The sequence below is a fragment of the Ctenocephalides felis genome, unplaced genomic scaffold, assembly GCF_003426905.1.
Source record: "Ctenocephalides felis isolate EL2017-DRISC unplaced genomic scaffold, ASM342690v1 CF-g0.4_SCAFFOLD_03573, whole genome shotgun sequence".
Classification (NCBI taxonomy): Eukaryota; Metazoa; Arthropoda; class Insecta; order Siphonaptera; family Pulicidae; genus Ctenocephalides; species Ctenocephalides felis.
Genome location: NW_020539727.1, coordinates 25,516,089 through 25,537,705, shown reverse-complemented (window position 1 = coordinate 25,537,705; position 21,617 = coordinate 25,516,089). Strand labels below are relative to the sequence as shown.

Below are 21,617 nucleotides of genomic sequence, written 5' to 3'. Positions count from 1 at the left end.
CATAATCACCTCTATAGTGAGAGATTGATGGTTAAGTCAATAGTAAATTGCACTGGAATTAATTTATATTTTTTTCTGAATCATTGTAAATGATTTAGAATCATTAAAAAAGTTCCACCGTCTTTGAAATATGGTCACCTTAGCCTTAAAGTGGCAAGATGCAATCTTTCGAAAATCGAAAATGAAAATTTTTGCATTTCTCGATGTTTTTAAGGTTTCCGAACATTTTTGCATACCTCAGGAAAAATGGATGTGTGTGTGTTTTGTATGTCCGCATTTTTTCGTCCACGTTTTCGGGCGCACGGATCAACCGATTGAATGGTTTAAAAAACATTCGATCCCTATTGATAGGGAGATATGCTGATTAGTTTTTGGCAAAGGCAGGTCCAGTCGTTACGGAGAAACAGAGCAAAGAGTGCAGCAAATACAAATCGAGTTTTTGAGAGAACGGAGTATCGGATTTGAAGTATCTAAAGAACATTCAATTTGTAATGATTGGGAGAAAAGGTGATTAGTTTTTGGCAAAGACAGGCCCAGCCATTTCGAAGATACAAAACTAAATGTGCAAAAAATGGCAGTTTTTGAGTGAACTAAGCGTCCGGTTTGAAAGATCTAAAACACTTTCTGTTTGTCTCAACAAAATAATTGATTTTGGAAAAAAAAATTTGTTTCAATTTTTTTTTTTTTTTAGTTTTTTGTATATCGAAAATAATAATTCAGATTTTATTTTTAATTCTGACTATAGTTCTAATATACTTTAAACAAATAATTTCAACTTTGCAATTCAGTTTATGTAATTCTTATAAATATTAAACGCAGTATATATAATTCTATTCATTTTCCATTTTCGTTGTACTTCATGAAAATCACATCATTTTAAGTAAACATTTTAAATTTTAAGTAAAATTTGACAAATAAAAAATAATTAAGTATTTATAGTCACATTTTAATTAAAATATAATCAGTCTCATTTGTTGAAATTAATTTATTGGGAAATGCTAATGTTAAAATATTTTTTTGAATTATTTGATTATTGTATTATTTAATTATTATATATTAATAATTAATATATAATATATATAATATATTATTAATTAATTATAATATATTTCAGAAATTACGTTTTTATTTCAACACGGTATGTTTTTGCACATGATGGTTCGAATATGGTTCAATATGGTTCGAAATTCTATTAAAAGTTTCAAATCATTGATCAATTTTTATTGATTATTATTGATTATTTTTAATTACTCGAATTTTGAATTGCGGTACGGAAAGTTCCAGCAATTTGCCTCAAGGCACGATGCCCTAATTGCCTTAAGACAGAATTCCACTTACAGCTAGTTGAAATTGAATTCGAAATGAAATGACGATTGTTAATGTTCTGGAGATAAATTGATTTATGATTTACTTTTGATTTGTTCAGATATAACAAGATAGCAAAAATAATGAAAGTTACAGTAATTGTAATAATATATTTGGAAACGTTTAAAATTTCTCGAATATTTCATTACGGTACGGGAAGTTCCAGCAATTTGCCTTACGAGTTTATTCTTTTTTTTATTATTATTTCCTACTGACCTTTGCGCCAATTTGGTGTAGGTGTCATCGTTTTGGGCGTGTAGCCTCGTTCCCATCGCCGTCTCGCAGATGACGTCCAAAGTGGCCGCACTCACGTACCCGAACATATCGACGGCCAATTCCTTATCGGCCACGTCCCTTAATTTCTCCACCAGAATCTAGAAAATTGCAAACGATCGTAATATAATAATAATAGTGATAAATCTTTAAAGACCATTTTTTGACACTTTTGCTCCACTATTTTTGTTTTTATGCATAGAACTTTTTTAAAAGTAACAATCCTTTATATACTCTAGCAACAATGTTAAATATTAAAACATTGTTTTTGTCGCGTTAATTGCATGTCCCATTATTAACGCAACCTGAAACAACCCCTCGCGCCAGGTTAAATTCAAAATTGGCCTACTGGTTGGATGTGGGACATAACAGGGGTAGCAAATACCTTATTCAAATTATTTTTTATTACAGTGTTATTTTGCAAAATAGGTATATTGTGATCAATTCGATTATTCATTGATTTTTGTTAATAACATCCTAAAAATAACGGATTTACCAGACTAATCTAAAAACTCCTTCTGGAACTTTCAATAATTTTAAAAAGATTCCAAATTTTCAAACAAGTTTGTAAAGAATAAATCGGATATGAATCACTTCCAAAGTTCACTCTAGTGATTTAACTAAACACAATACAAAATATTATTTATGACATTTATGGTTATTACTCTTAAATTTTACAACTGTTACAATAGAGATAATCTCTTTTATTTATTTACTTTTATATTTTTACCCTGTTTTGTTGCTGGAAAACCGGAACAAATCCTTCCAACACCTTCATATTAAATGCAGGACTCAAAAGCTTTCTTGAACTACGCCATTTACTAACTGAAAGGAAAAATACAAATCATATTATATACATATACATATATATATATATATATATATATATATATATATACTTGCTGACCCGGCAAACGTTGCTTTGCTAAGTAACAAAATAGCAAATTTCAAACGAACAATTATCTGACTACGTTCAGTAAAATTGCCTTCTAATTTATCACTGTAGAAATGCGATTTTTTATGTCTTTCAAAAATTTGTTATCTAGATCTTTTTACCCCATAGACGAGGTAACTTGAAACGACCAGGTGGCAAACAGGTTGAATGTCTTATTTTAATTTTAAAGGAATTTTACAAAATAATTACATTTTTAACTAATGCTAAAAAACTACCAACGGAAGAAAATACTTTTATTATGGATTTTCAAAGATTACCGTTTTCAAATCAAGGTTATAGCTGGTTATACATCTTTTTCCCTCTACTTTCTAATATTGTTGTTAAACAATGCCTAACTTTATGACACATCGGTGGTGGACCTTTTTAACCCCGGACCTTCATATATTACTATGTATTCGTCGATAAATTCTGGGAAATTATAACTGGGAAAAGGTTATTTGACAAAATGTTCATTTGATTGATACCAAATTTAGGTTCTGAATTTAAATAACATAAATAAAAAATAATATAACTGAGTATTGTACATCGTTTATCAACAATATTTGAAAGTAGAGGGAAAAAGATGTATAACGAGCTATAACCTTGATTCTCATGACCAGGAAAAAATCCATGATAAAAGTATTTTCTTCTGTTTGTAGTTTTCTAGCATTAGTTAAAAATGTAATTATTTTGTAAAATACCTTTAAAATTAAAAGAAGACATTAAACCTGTTTACCATAGGGTAAAAAGATTTAGATAACAAATATTTGAAAGACAGCAAAAAAAGCACATTTCTACAATGATGAAGTAACTGGCAGTTTTACTGAACGTAGTCAGATAATTGTTCGTTTGAAATGTGTTATTTGTTGTGATATAATTGGTTTGGTTTTCATAATATAGATTATATTTGCTCAAAGTCAAATTGGACCTTTGTGCCTCGCCCTGCTCTACATATATACTTTTTGTTAAATTTACATTAATTCATCGAATGTTACATGAAACTTTTCAAAAAGCAGGTCAAAAAAATACTTAATTCACTTTCTATCTCTCCTCGAAGAAATTTGAAAATTTTATATAAGCTCAGTAGTATTATTTACAATTATACATAAAATCCCGAACCCAAAAAGAATCTGAAAGACTTGAAAGGTAATCAATAAGTCGAAATACCAAAAAGACTTGGATTGGAATATACCATGTTTTCTATAGATTATTAGTATTAATATTTTTGATTCTCTAGAAATTGTTTAGAATATACCTTACTTAGCAAAACAACGTTTGCCGGGTCAGCTAGTATATATATATATATATATATATATATATTCAGTTTATTCTTACACGTGCAAAACTTTTGTAAAAACTAGTGCAAATAATAAAGCATCGTTTTTAATTAGCATTATGTAGTAACATCTTTACTTTAACAAAAAAAAGCTCAAACTTTCAGAATAAATGTAAAAGTTGTGTTATGTTTGTATTTAAATAAATTCAGTTAGATAAATTGCAAACACATAAATTCTGCATTATCAATTATTTATGAATAAAAAATATTAAGTTAATAATTATATAATAGTTACAAATTAATAATGTTATTCACCTGGTGCTGTAAAAAGTCCATGACCAGTCCAAGGCTCTGAAAATCTGTACACGTCGCCTTTTTGCAGAGCTTTGTTCAAAACTATCTGAAAATATAGAACAAATCTAAATTAAAACTGAACTAGTGGTGTATGGCATCGTGCCTTCAGGCAAATTGCTGGAACTTCCCGTACCGTAATGAAATATTCGAGAAATTTTAAACATTTTCAAATATATTATTACAAATACTGTAACTTTCATTATTTTTGCTATCGTGTAGTATCTGAGCAAATCAAATGTAAATTATAGATAAATCAATTTATCTCCGGAACATTAACAATCGTCATTTCATTTCGAATTCAATTTCAAAAAAATAGTTACACAAAATTGAAAGTGCTTCCGTATAGTCACAGTCTAAACTGCATTTGCAAATAATTCTGTGCGACATTTTCACTTATACTGTGCTTGGTTTGGCGGCATTTTCACACTTTTCAATAGTTTTCACAAAATTGCAAAAGTGCTCCATACATAAAGGGAGTCTAAACGCACTTGGGTAAACATTTGTACCAGAGTGGCGCTTAGACTGTGCTTAGACTGGGTAATTTTTTCAATTTTTAATCCAAAATTACAAAAATATTTTATGGAAAATAAAATAAGATGTAACAATTAGACCTTAAACGCGTCTCATCGAGATATATGTTTCAAAGTGTAAAGTGCAATAATATACAAGAAATCGTATTAAGCGAGATCGTAATAATATTTATTTATTACCTGTATATCTTTCGGTTTGCATACAATGACATAAAGTTGATGTCCAAACCAAATTCGAAATGGCCCTTCTCGTCCATAAGTTTCCATAAGCTTCACGATTTTTGGAAAAATATCTGGAAAAAGAATTAAAAAAAAATAAAATAGAATTTCTAATATATAATATAAAAATTAAAATAGGTAATATGTCAAAAAATATAATTATTGACATTAAATATATAAATTTATTTGCTATAACTCTGTATACATTATTACTTTAAGGGGCACAACTAGTGTGTAATTTTCAAAAAATCGAATTTCCATTTTTATCTTATATAGTTTAAATATCTTGAATAGTTTTTGAGTTGCAGTCATTTAAAGAGTATATATAATATGTAGAATATAGTATAACGATCATTTTATCTTTAGACGCGTTTTTCTCGAAACGGCATTTTCCAAATTACTCAAAATTACGATTACTCAAAAACAAATGATCCGACTACTATCAAATTTTTTTTACATGTTATATATATATATATATATATATATATATATATAGTTCTCCGTAAAATGAACTATAGATTTTTTGATCGGATCAAAGATCGAATTTTGGCAGTCCAAATACGACCAAAATTTTGGGTAAAATTCCACTTTTTTTACAAAAAAGCCGTCATTTTGTCAATTTTTGATTTTTTTTCTTTGTCGTAGTTCATTTTATAGACAATATTATCTAGTTTAACGAGAATTTTTTTTCACTGCAGCAGTGAAGGGCTTTTTTTTGTCGCGCCGTTGGAGATCGACGATAACCTAAAAAATATTTAATTTTTTTCTTCAAAAATTTTAATATGTATTCTTAAAACATGTATAAATATATTCCTAAAATTCTGAAATGATTGATAAAGTAGTTTCTTTAATATAAATTCCCAAAAATCACCTTTTTTTAGGCGGTTACACTAGTTGTGCCCCTTAAGAAATTCTAAAAAACGCACAAATAATTGTATTTGGTATTATAGTAGATATATTAAAGTATAACATACTAAATTCTTAGCGCTCTAGAACACATAAAACTATTTAAGTAAATTTTTATTTAAGCTCATTACATTTTTTGTTTCTATATCCTATATTCCTCCTTTTCTATATCTATAAATAATTACTATAAAACTTCTATAATATAAAACTTAAAAATTGTGAAACAAAATTTTATTTTTTTTATATGACTGTTATTGTTAAAATACTTAATTAGTTAACCAAAAACTTATATTTTAAAAACACTTAAAAAATTGTAAAACAAAATATTTCTTTCATCAAAATACCTACAAATTTGTAAAAAAAAAATTATATTGCAAAAATACTTAACAATAATAATAAAAATGATAATGATATTATTATTATTATTATTATTAACAATAATAATAATAATATAAGACACTTAAATTTGTTAAAATATCATAAAATAACCTAAAATTTGTTAAATAAAATAATTATATTGTAAAAATATTGTAAAGCATATTAAAATACTTATTAAATTTTTAAAAACTACTTGTAACAAACAAACTAGTTATATTTCAAAACAATTAAAATTAAGTAAATATAAATAAGTTAGTAAATAAATTAAATAATAAAAAAATAAGTAATAGTAATAAAATAGTTCATAATTAATTAAAATTATATTAAACCTATAAAATATTGACCTAAGCTTTATTATAATATTATTATACCGACGGCTTGTAAAATTAATAAATAAATAAATAAATAAATCCAGTGCATTAATCATCTTTCATAATTCATTAATTCATTCATTAGTTGATTAATTATCTTTTTTTAACAATACTAATAAATTTTAGTATTTGATTTTGACATACTAAAGTAAAACATTTTAAATTTTCAACATTTTAAGACAAACGGAACTATTTTATTGAATTTTTGAAAATTGAATGAGACAATTCAATACACTTTTAATATATAGTACATCCTTCTATAAAATTGTAAAAAGCTTGAAAGTTTCTTCAAAAAAATATAACTTTCAGTATTTGTTATCATAGTAGACATATTGAAATATAACATACTAAATTTTGGAAATTCTAGAACAAACAGTATAGTAAATTTTTAAAACTTTGTTCACTCATTGTTTCATTTTTTTTAATGTATAGTGCCTTAAGTACCTCTTTTATAAAATTGTAAATATCTTGAAAAATTTTTAGAAAGCTTTCAAATTTTAGTATTTATTATTTCAGTAAGCATGTTAGAGTATAACATACTAAATTTTGAACATTCTAAAATAAACAAAACAATTTTTAGCAAATTTCAAAAATTCTATTCTTGCAGATGTCAAAATATATCCAATCTCAGGGTCAATTATTAAGTTAATCTTTCATAAAGAATTTTTCTAAAAAACCTATAAATTTTTAAATTTGTTATCATTGTAGAGATCTTAAAGTGTAACATACTAAATAACCAGCATTCTAAAACTAACAGAATTATTTTAATGAATTTTTAAAAATTTGATTTTCAAGAAGTCAAAACATCCAATTCCGACAAGGGATTTTTTTTATAAAGTTGTAAATATCCTAAAAATGTCCAACAAAACTTATAAGCTTATAATATTCAGGTTATAGTATAGTAATAAAGTATAACATACTGAAGTTCCAATATTCCAAAACAAACAGAACTATTTTTAGTAAATTTTTAAAAATCCCCCAAGAAGTCAAAAAAGTATCCTTTCCCCGGGCCAATTATTAAGGGATTCTTTTATAAAGTTGTAAATATCCTAAAAATGTCCAACAAAACTTACAAACTTATAATATTCAGGTAATAGTAGACTTAATAAAGTATAACATACTAAAGTTCCAATATTCTAAAACAAACAAAACTATTTTTAATAATTTTTTAAAAATCCTCAAAAAGTCAAAAAAGTATTCTTTTCCTGGGTCAATATTACCTTCAGTTTTGCCCGCAAAATGAGCAGCATTTCCAATGAAAGGCCAAGCCTTAGGGCCTTTTAATTTATTTCCATTTTTCCGCAAATCGTTGTCGAAAAAAATTTTATATAATTTTAAAATCGAATAAAAACCAAAAACGAATAAAAATGTCACTAATAAAAAATTTGTGACCTCGAACAATTGCATTTGAAAATTTCTGTCCGATGTTAAATAATGGTTTGCGAGTTTTTTAAACATTTTGGTAAATAATAATAATAATAAATATACAATAATAATTTATAACATATAATTTAAAGCACTGAAGTCTTTGCAAAGTTTTTCTTGGCTTGATTTTTTAAATTTTAAGTTTGTTAACATTTAGTTAGTATCACAATTTATTTATTTTTTTATGTATAAAATTTAACAAAATAACTTGTAACACTTTTTTCAAATATTTTGTTCAATCTTGTATTTATTTAATATAATATTGATTTATATTTTTAAATATTTAAAAACATTTCATATCTGTGATGTATCTTTGAGAACGATTCGAACAATACTGATCTTTCTCAATGTTACAACTTTTTAACAACAATAAATTGTTTATACAAGTATTTGTGCAAATTTTATTCATACACACACACACTATATATATATATATATATATATATAAATAAATTTATTAATATATTCAAGTCAAGTGCAGTGTGTTATTTTATTTAAATTATACAACTTTTTTCAAACAAGTACTTCTCTCATTCATATTAACATAAACGAACACACACGTCCATACATCTATTTCATTCAGTCACTCTGAATCGTTTGACACCGAAATTCAAACTAGTTGGTATTGGTATTTTGTAATTAATAGTATATTGGTAATTAATTACAAAAAAAAAACGGCTCGGTAGATTTTCACCTAAAACTAATCAGTATCATTCCCGAGTAATTGTCTCACAAAACTGAGAAATGATAGTCCTAATTGAGATACATCAAAGGGCTTTTAAATGTCTGAAATCGGTCCAGGAGTTTTTGAGAAAATGTCGATCAAAGGTCTAATTTTGACAAATGCCAAAAAAACGATACTAATTTTTGCAAACTTTGAAGAATTTTTAAAATTTTTAAAATTTAAACTTGTCGTAGGGCCGTAATATTTTAGTATGATCTACAAGACTATGATATCTACTGTCAAAAAAAATCATAAAAATCGTCAATTTTTTTAAAGCCCTGTTACAAGAAAACGGCCCGGCCGATCTTTACCAAAAACTAAAATATTCCAGATTATTTAATTTTGTACAAATTTGCCGAATACCTCATTCATATTTATCGAATGGTTTGAAAGTTATAAATAATGTTATTCATAAATATCAATTTTTAACTTCCCGTAGGGTAAGTTATTGTAATGGGCCGAAAATCGGAATTGAAAATTTTTACATTTCTCGACGTTTTGAAGGTTTCTGAACATTTTGACATACCTCAGAAAAAATGGATGTGTGTGTGTATGTGTGTGTGTGTGTGTGTGTGTGTGTGTATGTATGTGTGGATACAAATTTCCAGTCACGTTTTAGGGCGCACGGATCAACCGATTTGAATGGTTCAAAAAACATTCGATTCCTATTGATTGGGAAAAGAGCTGATTAGTTTTTGGCAAAGGCAGGTCCAGCCGTTTCGGAGATACGGAGCAAAGAGTGCAGAAAATAGAAATCGAATTTTTGAGCTAACGGAGTATCCGATTTGAATGATCTTAAAAACATTCAATTAGTAATGATTGGGAGAAGTGTTTATTACTTTTGGCAAAGGCAGGCCCAGCCATTTCGAAGATACGGAGCTAAATATGTGAAAAATGGCAGTTTTTTAAGAGAACTAAGCGTCCGATTTAAATGATTCTAAGAACTTTCTGCTTGTCTTAACAAAATAATTGATTTTGTACCAATTTTTTTTTTTTTTTTTTTTTTTTTTTTTAGTTTTTTTTATATTTTGTAATTAATTGATTTTGTACCAATTTTTTTTTTTTTTTTTTTTTTTTTAGTTTTTTTTTATATTTTGTATATCGAAAATATTTCAGATTTCATTCTTAATTTTGACTATAGTTCTAATATACTTTACAAATAATTTCAACTCTGCAATTCGGTTTATATAATTCTTATAAATATTACACCATGTTACAATATTTATAATAATCTATTTGAAAACATTCAGTATTCCTCGAACATTTCGTTACGGTGCGGGAAGTTACAGCAATTTGCCTTAAGGCACGATGCCTTAATTGCCTCAAGACAGAATTCCACTTACAGCTAGTTTTTCCTAACCAATTGCCCTTTGTGAGTATACCGTATAGATTTTTTTTATTTATTTATTATAGACAATTAGAAATACAATGTTACAGAAAATTGTAGCAGAATATAAGAATTGAATAATATTAAATCGTTCATTACGACTAGATACAATTTTATTGTTGTTATTTTCAATGAATATCATCGTCGAACATGACGTCGACATAATTGTTTGTAATTTTATTACATTACTATGAAAATATAATAATTATAAATATATTATTTAGCAATAACAAATCGATTAAAATTGATACGCATAAATATATCATTATTAACAAGACACGACATGACATCCTTTATTATTATCAAAAAAACAATTATAAGTATATAACTAAATTCGTATAATTTTCGTAATCATATCAATCTTTAAGAATGTCAAAATAACTTTAATTATAATTAAAAATTTAATTTATTTCCCTAATAAAAATTTAATGTTTTCGCCAGACAATCCGATTTGAATGATCCAAAAACCATTCAATTTGTAATGATGGGGAGAAGTGATTAGTTTTTGGCAAAGGCAGGTCCAGTCATTTCAAAGATACGGAGGTAAATGTGCAATAATGGCAGTTTTTGAAAGAACTAAGCATCCGATTTGAATGATTCAAAAAATTGTTTAACAATTGCTTTCGGGAAAAATATTTTTTTTTAATTTTTGTTTTGTTTTTGCATTTTTTTTATAAGTTGAAAATAAGTCAAAATTTAATTTGAATTCTGGCTGAAGTTCTAGGGCTTACTTACATACTTTAAATAAATAATTTTAACTTTGCAATTCAGTTTATATAATTCTTGTAAATATTAAGCAATGTTACTGTATTTATTTCCTCGAACATTTCGTTACGGTACGGGAAGTTCCAGCAATTTGCCTTAAGGCACGGGTTTTAATTTTAGATTTATTGAAAAGTTTCTTCATCTACCACATTTGGCCCTTTTCACGTTTTTAGAATTAATGTTAACAATAATTAATAATTAATAATTAAAAAATCAACTTTGGACAAACTGTAAATTTTTCCCAGACCTTTGACGTCAATTTCGTGAACCAAATACAAATCTACAATTAAAACGTGCCAGAACAAAAAAAAATTAACACCTTGGAACTAGAAATATTACCTCGCCCATCATGGGATTTCCATTTTTTGTTATAAAAAATTGAAAAATTTCCACACACTTTGCTTTGAAAGCTATAAAATGGAATTTTATCGATCCGACATTGAACATTAGCATACTTGATTGTCAATTAGGCAAAATGTTGTGTTATTGAGAACAAAATTAATTACTAATATCACTGATCGAAATTAGATAGAGACTTGTTCAAAAATTATTGGTTCAAATTTAATATCATATAGAAAACGACATTGCTTATTGAGCCTTCAGATATCAATCTGAATGGAAACATTTGTATATGTACAATTACCTATGAAACGGAGCAAAAAAAGAGTAAAAAAAATTACTGAATATAAATGAGATTAAAAAAAATGTTTTAGTTTAATGAACTTCATCAATTTCAATTCAAATGTTATTGATTTTAATATTTATATATTTATTCATTCATAAGCCAGTCGTAATAAATAATAAATTAGTGGGGTGTATGGCATCGTGCCTTAAGGCAAATTGCTGGAACTTCCCGTACCGTAACGAAATGATCGAGGAATACTGAATGTTTTCAAATAGATTATTATAAATATTGTAACATTGTCTAATATTTATAAGAATTATATCAACTGAATTGCAGAGTTGAAATTATTTGTTTAAAGTATATTAGAACTATAGTCAGAATTAAAAATAAAATCTGAGTTATTATTTTCGATATACAAAAAACTAAAAAAAAAAATGAAACAATTTTTTTTTTCCAAAATCAATTATTTTGTTAAGACAAACAGAAAGTTCTTTGAATCAATTGAATCTGACGCTTAGTTCTCACATTTAGCTCTGTATCTCCGAAATGGCTGGGCCTGCCTTTGCCAAAAACTAATAAACACTCCTCCCAATCATTACTAATTGAATGTTTTTTAAATTATTCAAATCGGATGCTCCGTTCTCTCAAAAACTCGATTTCTATTTTCTGCACTCTTTGCTCTTGATCTCCGTAACTGCTGGACTTGCCTTTACCAAAAACTAATCAGCACATCTCCCAATCAATAAAAATCGAATGTTTTTTGAACCATTCAAATCGGTTGATCCGTGCGCCCGAAAACGGGGATGAAAGTTTGTATCCATACACACATACACACACACACATCCATTTTTCTGAGGTATGCCAGTAAAATGTCCAGAAACCTTCAAAACGTCGAGAAATGCAAAACTGTTCAATTTAGATTTTAGGACGATTACAATAACTTATTCTATGGAAGTTAATAATAAATATTTCAGACTTCTAGTTCCAAGCTCTAAGTAAAGATATGTATTCATGTTTTGGCAAAATAAAATACAAATAATAATAAATTGGAACATTTCCGTAGGTGTTTCCCGTTTTAATAACAAATGGTCTATCAACAATTGCATCATTAATTAATTAGATATGCTAATTAATTCGAACACGGAAATTTTATGAATCACTCAACAATCATTAGTTCCATTTTAAATTTATATGTACATAAAATTAATAATAACGCAAAAAACGATTTTTTGATAAAATATTAAAGATTTAATATAGCCTACCGGCCTAAAGGTACCTGTACTAAAAGAGTTAAAATTTTATTTAAAAAAAAAAAGATTTTTGTTCTCGACTAATATTTATTTATATTATTTGAAAATCGTTCAGATCTGCAGACGTTCTGGTAGATTTTATCAAAACTGCAAATTGTTTGAAAATGCTACAAATCATTTGAATTTATTGAAGTAAAACTTCTTTAGGCGCGTCTGGGGTGTAAATCCGTACAAATGCAACGGAAGCGATTCGTCACAAGCTCTCGATGTTATCATTTTTATACGGGTCGATTGTGATTGGTCGTCGTATTTGTGCGAGGCTTTCTTGTATATGTGACTTTTTATATTTTATTATATTTATTTATACGTGCTTACGTCACCGAAAGCGTGAAGCATTTTGTTGATTTTTCGATGTTACTTGTCATTACATTTTAAGGTTGAATATTAGTACAAATCTTGAGTTAATAAAAAAATGTCTGGATTCGAAGAATATTTTATCATATCCCCCATAAATAATTATAGTGCAAATAATAAAGCAAATGAAAAATCTGTGCCGTGTAAGAAACGTAAGTTTATTGAAGTAATTTGTTTTATTCGTGCTTACTATATATTTTTGAGGTTATTAAAAAGGAAATATGGGCATATCTACTAATTTGTCAACAACTTGTCAGCAGTCTCTGCTAAATGTAATTAGTTTTATAGATTGCATAATGAAAATGAAAAAATAAAATAAAATAGAAATTATTTTTATATGCAAGACAGATACTACAAACGTTCAAAGAATAAAACATTATCACCAGCGAAAAACTAAAAAAAAGCAAACAATCAATGATTGTATGTTAATTTTAGTTACATGAAGTTCTTCAAACACAATTACATGATGAGTGAAATTGTGAACACAATATTTATTTAGGCGTTGTTTAACTTAATAATTCCCTGCATTTTTATAGATATTAGAGCAGTGCAGCTTTATTGTAACATGCTGAAGATATATCTTTTTCAGAATTATATCTCAGACTCTTTTGGAAGTTTAGAGAAAGACTACATGTTTTTCGTTTATAATGGCTATTAAGTATTACACAGTTGCATATTTTTATAAATAATAAAGAATAAATTGATATTCAGATTTATTACTTACAACAATAGTTTGTGTAGTTGTGTAACATTTATATACAGGATATACTTTATAATGTACATCTATACAGTTTATTCAATGCTAGTGTTAAAGAAATTATTCAAGATTGTTATATTACAGCTGTCCACTGTGCGAACAAATATTATAGAATTTATTAATCAACAATTACTTTTTTTCTCTATTAAAGGCTCAAGTCCTAGATGCTAATTCCAATGGCAAACCGATCCCTAATAAAGAGATTTGTTTATAACATTGTCAAGTATAAATATAGATAATTCCCAAATGATTTAAACACAATTTTGTCCATTTTAAGGCGACGACAGGACGACAGGACGCCCATTATATCATATTACCTAGTTGTTTGTGGCAAACGCCGCCACAATATATTACATCTATTATAATCTATGCAATTAAAATTAATTATGCAGCATTCATATATTTTATATAATTGGATATAATCAACACTCGTTCGTATAAATTCTAGTCGATAAATCCTTATAACGAAACTAGAAGCCGTTGTTATTCTCGAATAAGGCGATTTGAAGAGCCACAAGAAATAAATACCTATATATATAATAGGGTGGTCCTTAATATGGACATTTACGAATTTCCTTGCACCCAAGAGCTCAAATGGTTCCAAATTGAAGAAAAACAATTCTCTGAAAGTTTTAGCTCTTAATATTGTCTTTTAAATAGTGCGCAATTCAATCAAAGTTTTGGTATGGAAATAACATGAAAAAATCCAATTTTCAATAAAAATTGACACGAATTTTCACTTTTAATTTATTTGTCGCTAAGTTATACCTAAAAAAAGAAAGGAAATTCGAAAATGTCCATATTAAGGACCACCCTAATATATATATATATATATATATATATATATACTAGCTGACCCGGCAAACGCTGTTTCGCCATAAAAAATATTTCTAGTATAAAATATTTAATATGAAAATGACTAACTGATTTCAAATGAGAAAGTGTGAAAAAAGCAGCTATTAAAAATATACCAAAAGTTTACCCACTGCACACATATAAATATCCCTTAACCCCTTCACTTACCAGCCAATACCCAAATTTACGGGCCCAAAGCGACACTGAGGTCGGTCGCACGCAGTGACATAAACAACTTTGCTCAGCGTTCGAAGCTGAACAAATCACAAAATTCCTATATGCACGTGTGCGGTACAATTAACTTTGCAAGATGTAATAATTACGTTGATTCTTAAATAAAAATAAAAAAATATTATTACAAATATATAAATTTATACATATAATTATAAATTTATATATTTGTGCGAAACGTACAATGTCACTACCACTGTCAGAACTACTGGTAGCAAAATTATCACTGCTTTGTAATTCATCACTAATCATTTTTTAATACGTTATAATGGGTAATTTTATTGAAACTTCTTACAAACGATGTATGTATATGCCTCACCAAGTTTCGGAAATTTTTCAATTTCAGTTTTGTCCGGTAGACTTACGACGACTGTAAGGCGTCCTATTCGTGTTTGGGCCGATAACCTTGCGACGACTCTGAGGCGTCATATTTGTGTTTGGGCCTAATACCTTGCAACGCCTCTGAGGCGTCATATTTGTGTTTGGGCCGATAACCTTGCGACGCCTCTGAGGCGTCTTTGTAAGCGAAGGGGTTAATAGTCTTTGCATGTGCCAACCTAATTTGAAACTGATTTTATTCTATTATTTTCTCCCATATTCTATTAGCTTTTGAGAAATTTTATGCAAATTTGAGTTAATTTGAAAAAATACATGAATTTTCCCATATTTTCCCAATTTTCTCAGTATTTGAGAAACTTTAAGAATTTTGGAAAATTTAATGAATTTTCCCTAAATTCTATCAGTTTATAGAGAAATGTGGAAGAATTTTATGCAATTTACTAATTATCTATCAGGTTTTGAGAAAATTTAAGAAAAGTTTGAGAAAACTTACAAAATATGTTATTGCATAATTTTATGGAGTATATTTTAAAAATATTAATATTCATTAATATTATAGACTGATATAAATTGAATAGTTTAAGGATAAAATATTTTAATTGTAAATAATTTAATCAGTTACAATTTTTACATTGTTTTGATATGAATAATAAACCGGTGGTATCATCATAAATTATTATAATAGAATTTATCTACATTTTTATATTTGTTTAAATAAATTAAATACAAAATGTAAATTATAAAACGTCTGGTTTTCAATTTCAGCGACAATCATACTATTTTTTTTAATTTTTATATATTTTATATATTTTTATTTTGAGCCTCTGAGATGAATCTTTCAATGTCAATCATTTTTTAAAATGCTAGACAAATTTTTCTATATCTTATTTCGATAAATTAGTTTATAACTTCATTAATTTGTCAAGAGGTCATTTACATAAAACTGCGCGACAAAAAACAACTATTTGGAATTTACAGACACGATTTATTTATTTCCGACGTTCGAAATTATTCATTATGCATATTTGATTTAGAAAAAAAGTGTATTGACAGTTTTAAAAATAGAACTAGAGTCGCAGTTATTTGTATATATTAAATTATTCTTACAGAAATACACGTGTAATTATAAACAGTTTAAAATAAAAAATTATTATAAAATATAATTTTAATTTACGAATTTATTTATGAATGCCTACATATTTTTTAATTTCAGAAAAATCTAAAACATAACCTAATCTAACTTAACCTAATCACATGAAATTTGTTACCATCTTACAGCAATTAACTAATATATATCCAATTTTAGGGTCCACTTTGGGTCACTAAATTATTGTAAGATGATCCTTAAATTTTTAGAAAATTCTCTACGTCCTCTCAAATCTGTAAATCTAAGTTTTAATAAATAATAGCATAGTGTTATTGTACAATGATCTCATATAGAAATGAATTTCTTGGACATAGACTTGTTGGCATAAATTTTCATGTCAAGTTCAGCAACTTGTCTTGTCAATGAAAACACTTTTCAGAAATTGCGCACTTGTTTAAGGGAGAACGGAATAAAATGTTGTATTTATTTAACACTTCTAGATATAAACATAAATAGTTAGTTAATAAACCACGCAATGTAATTCAAATAAATTTCTTAGGTATGCCTACAAGACAATAGAAAGTGATTCAAAATCTCTGGTCAATAATTTTGACAAAAAAGCTTTAAAAGAAAGTGCTCCCCTCATGACATACATATGTAATAATAATATACAATTTTCTATATTACAAGGACATCTAGCAATATTTTTATATCTTAGAATATGGCTTGTTTTTTAAAAGAGAACCTTCCTTCAATTGTGACTTATTATCATCATACTTTGAGGAATATTATGCAAATTTGAGTTAATTTGGAAAACTAACATAAATTTTCCCATATTTTCCCTATTTTTGTCAGTATTTGGGAAAATTTAATGAATTTTTCCTATTTTCTATAAACTGTTATAGAGAAATGTGGAATAATTTTAAGTAGTTTACTAATTATCTATCACTTATCTCCTCTAACTATGATCAAGTTTTTTCCTTGCAACTCTTGACAATACTAGTTTTACAATTTTATTGACACTTTTGCCTTATCATAACAAAAGTGAGAACAAGATTTTAATTTAAATCAAAACATAAAAAATTATGTCAGCATCAACTGCGCAATGATGAACAAGTTGAAAACAACTTTAGTATAAAGACAAGTTTCTCGTCTAAAGTCTTTTGTTTTCCCATCTCATATATCATTTATATAGAGGATCGTTGTATTAATCATGTATGATATCATAAAACTTACAACAATGAAAAATAATATAATATTTCAATTGACGAGCCGATACGGTACTGTATATCATATGTACTAACTTATTGAAGTAAAACTTCTTTAGGCGCCACTAGGGTGTAAATCCGTACAAATGCAACGGAAGATAAGAGTCATTCGATCTCTATGATATCATTTCTAAACGAGTCGATTGTGATTAGTCGTCGTGTATGTGAATAGAGATCTGTCGTTGAATGCGTACGAACAAGAAAATCGGCATGGATAAATAAACATTTTAAAGTTACATCCTAGTACAAATCTTGATTAAATGAAAAATGCCTGAATCAGAAGAATATTTTACCCTGTTCCTTGAAAATAATAAAACAAAGTAAACATTTGTGCCATGTACTATACGTAAGTTTATTACAAATTATTTCTATATTATAATACGCAATTTCTATAAATCTTTATTTATAAGACATATTACAGGTGCTCAAAGAATGAGATTATATCGCCAGCGAAAAAGTAAAAAAAATACAAGCAGCCAATGAATGTATGTTAATTTTAATTACATGAAGTTCTTCAAACGAAACAATATTTATTTAGGCATTTTTTAACATAATCCACTGACTGAACAAATATTAAAGAATTTATTAATCAGCAATTAATTTATTTCTCTAATGAAGGTTCATTTCTAAATGCTAATGACAAACAGATGTCATACTTGAAGTATAAAGTCAAACTTATACACATTATATAAATGTGTATAATGGTTGACACTAATAAATATGTACGTCCATATTAGTAATATGGTAACTAGTGTTACCATATTACTAATAAACATTATTCAAAATTGTTATATGATGTATTTATTTTTACTTGAATGCCATCTTGTACAGTAGCAAATAAGTTTTACTTCAATCGCGTATGAACCTTAGGAGCACTCTTTTTTTATATAAAAGTACCCAATATCTATTACAATACGTTAAATGACTCAAATCTAATTATTCCCTATCTAATCATACCGTACGATACCTAAGGCCAGCAGTTCCTACATTTATATATATAAATGTATTACGCTTTATCATTATTTGCTATTAACCTATTATTATATGTAACATACACCCTACGTATCTTTTTACCCCTTATAAACCTTACATTCTACCATTTACACGTTATATTTTACGCTTATCAATTATCTCTACCCCTCTATTGTCTTTCCCATTATCTATCTATTGTCTTTATCCTATACTCTACCGCCTACACCGGGAATCGAACCCAGGACCACCGCGTGGCAGTCCACAGCCTTAACCACTACTCTATTGGGTTCCCCACAAATAATATATTAAGAGAAGCATTGTTCTTTCCGCTTTACCTATTAATTAAGTAATTAATACTAATTCTAAGGCGACGCGACGACACGCGAAAAAAAACGTCAAATCGTAACGCCACGGTGGTGTAGTGGTTAAGGTCGTTGCCTGTCACGCAGAGGGCTCGGGTTCGATTCCCGGTAGGGTTCGGAAAAATTAGCGTTTAAGAAACAGGTATAAGATACGGAATAATATTGGGCGTATTACGTATATAGGGTCGTAGGCGTATTAGGCGTAGTATATAAGTTAGTTAAAAGGCGTACAACATAGAACTTAAGGTTTAGGCATACGTGAATATGGTATAGATATCTTATAAGAAATACATGTTATATGATAATCGTTAGCAGAAATTTGCTACGGGTACTGTATAAAATGCATTTTATCCTTTTATAAACAACTCTTCAAATATTATTTTATTCATGGCAAATAAAAGAAGTACGTGACATACCTCAACATTTAATTTTTGCAGCCACGAGTACAAGTTTTGCAGTTTATTAAATAATTTAAATTCAAAATAGGTATTGTTGAACTAAGAAAAGAAAAATAAATGTTTAAAAATGCAACTCATATTTTTTACCAATATACATGTGCAGGGTGTCCCAGAACTCAACCAACATGTTTGTCTCTATGTCTGTTCGTCACGTTTTTTGATAAATTTATGAAATGAACATTATAACAACCATGTAAATTTTTTACATGTTTACTCTTTTTTTGAAATTGTATCAGGCAAGCTAATCTTAATTGTTGTGAGTGTATAAGTGTTGGTAAGAAATCAAAAGTGTGTTTTATGAAGTATTATATTCATAAAAGTTAATGTTCTTTGGCTCGTTCCAGTGTTTGATTTTTACTTTATTACAACCTTTACAATGAATTTTGTTTGTAGTGTAGTATTTATCATTGTCTATTCTAGTTAATATTCAATCTGATTCTGTAAAAATTATGAAACATGTTATAAGTGAGTGAGTAAGTGTGGGTGTGTGTTTGTGTGTGTGTGTACACTTTATTCCACGAAAGAATATAATCTTTTGAAAACTAACAATGAAGTGAGATACTTTTTATGAGACATTGTATTATTATGATGGCAGTGTTAAGGCTTACCCACTTAAGCATACATTGTGTCCATCCGATATATATATATATATATATATATATATATATATATATATATAGATGTGTATATATATATGTATATGTTGCACAAACTTGCTAATAAATTAAGCTCAACCCGCACATGTATGGGACGTGCAAGATTTATAATTCCGTGACTCGCTTTATAAATTGTACTCTTAAATAAATATTTTTATATGAAAGGAAAAACATCCTAAGAAGGAATTATATAAATAAAAAAAAATATCTACATTTACTAGAAACAATGAAACTCTGAAGATAGTTCTGCCTACTGGCAAGTAGTGCTAAGATTTCTAGAAGTAGATAATATAATTGACTAGCAAACCCGACGAACTCCGTTTCGCCACCAGATGGTTTCGTGAGAAAGATGAAGAAATTTTTTGTTTGATTTATATTTGAAAAGGAAAAATTTGATTATATTATACAACAGTAATGAATTTATTACAATTACAAAAATGAAGTGTTTTTTAGTTGAACTTCTCTAAGTAAATGAAATTGAATCCGCAAATTATCCGTTTCATTAAAGTGCTCTTTGGTAAACTACATTTTTTGTTTTTTGGTCTGACGTTAACACAAACAAAGCGGATGGTCTTACAACTCGTGAAAAGGCAACGTATAACTGCCCATGTGAAAACAATGATTTTTTAAATAATATATTTGAAATTTATCCCGCAAGCACTAAGCGATTGGCCTTGCGACTTGTTATTGCGAACGCAAGGCGAACTGGAAATTGCAATCGTTTGAAGTCAAACGGAAAACCAGTCGGAATCATTGGTATATCACCAAATCGCCAGCAATTTTTGATTGAATGGTGAAATTCAGGGCGTGTACATCATTATTCTTTGCGGCAAGAATTGCTCGTTGACTTAACCAAGCATAATTCTGATAATTCTCACTAATGTTATTACTCGAATTTTTAATTACGGTGCGTGAAGTTCCAGCAATTTGCATTAGGGCACGATGCCATGCACCACTACTTTTCTTAGCCCTAAACCTTGCGGAGCCCGAGACCTTTCCAACGAATGCAAAATTATCGAAATCGGTTCGTGAGTTCTGGAGTTATTTCGTCAGGAAGGAAAACCTGACTTATTTATTTATATATATAGAAGATAATCTATTTGAAATTATTTAAAACAGTTATTGATTATTTTTATTATTCGAATTTTTAATTACGGTGCGTGAAGTTCCAGCAATTTGCATTAGGGAACGATGCCATGCACCACTAATTTTCTTAGCTATAAACCTTGCGGAGCCCGAGACCTTTCCAACAAATGTAAAATTGTCGAAATCGGTTCGTGCGTTCTGGAGTTATTTCGTCAGGAAGGAAAACCCGACTTATTTTTATATATATAGAAGATTAAGTTTAGTTTAGTAGTTTCAATATTGATTACTGAAATCCTAATGACAAAATTCTGATAAAAAGTTACGCCTCTCTCGGAGAGATCATTCAACTT

At 27.8% G+C, this 21,617-nt stretch overlaps 1 protein-coding gene across 2 annotated transcripts in view; it reads right to left on the bottom strand.

Moving 5' to 3' along the window:
• The window catches only part of LOC113389095 (cytochrome P450 4C1-like), a 58,135-nt gene that overhangs the window by 11,224 nt on the left and 25,294 nt on the right, over positions 1 to 21,617 (bottom strand). The window contains exons 3-6 of one of the 2 annotated variants that reach the window (XM_026626154.1): positions 4,913 to 5,025; positions 4,164 to 4,248; positions 2,369 to 2,463; positions 1,582 to 1,739 (exon numbers count right to left, since the gene is read on the bottom strand). In XM_026626154.1, the coding sequence (XP_026481939.1) occupies positions 1,582 to 1,739; positions 2,369 to 2,463; positions 4,164 to 4,248; positions 4,913 to 4,999 (425 nt within the window). In that variant the 5' untranslated portion in view covers positions 5,000 to 5,025. Of the gene's footprint in view, positions 1 to 1,581; positions 1,740 to 2,354; positions 2,464 to 4,163; positions 4,249 to 4,912; positions 5,026 to 21,617 lie in introns of those variants that run through there. The other variant, XM_026626155.1, reaches the window with a different exon arrangement.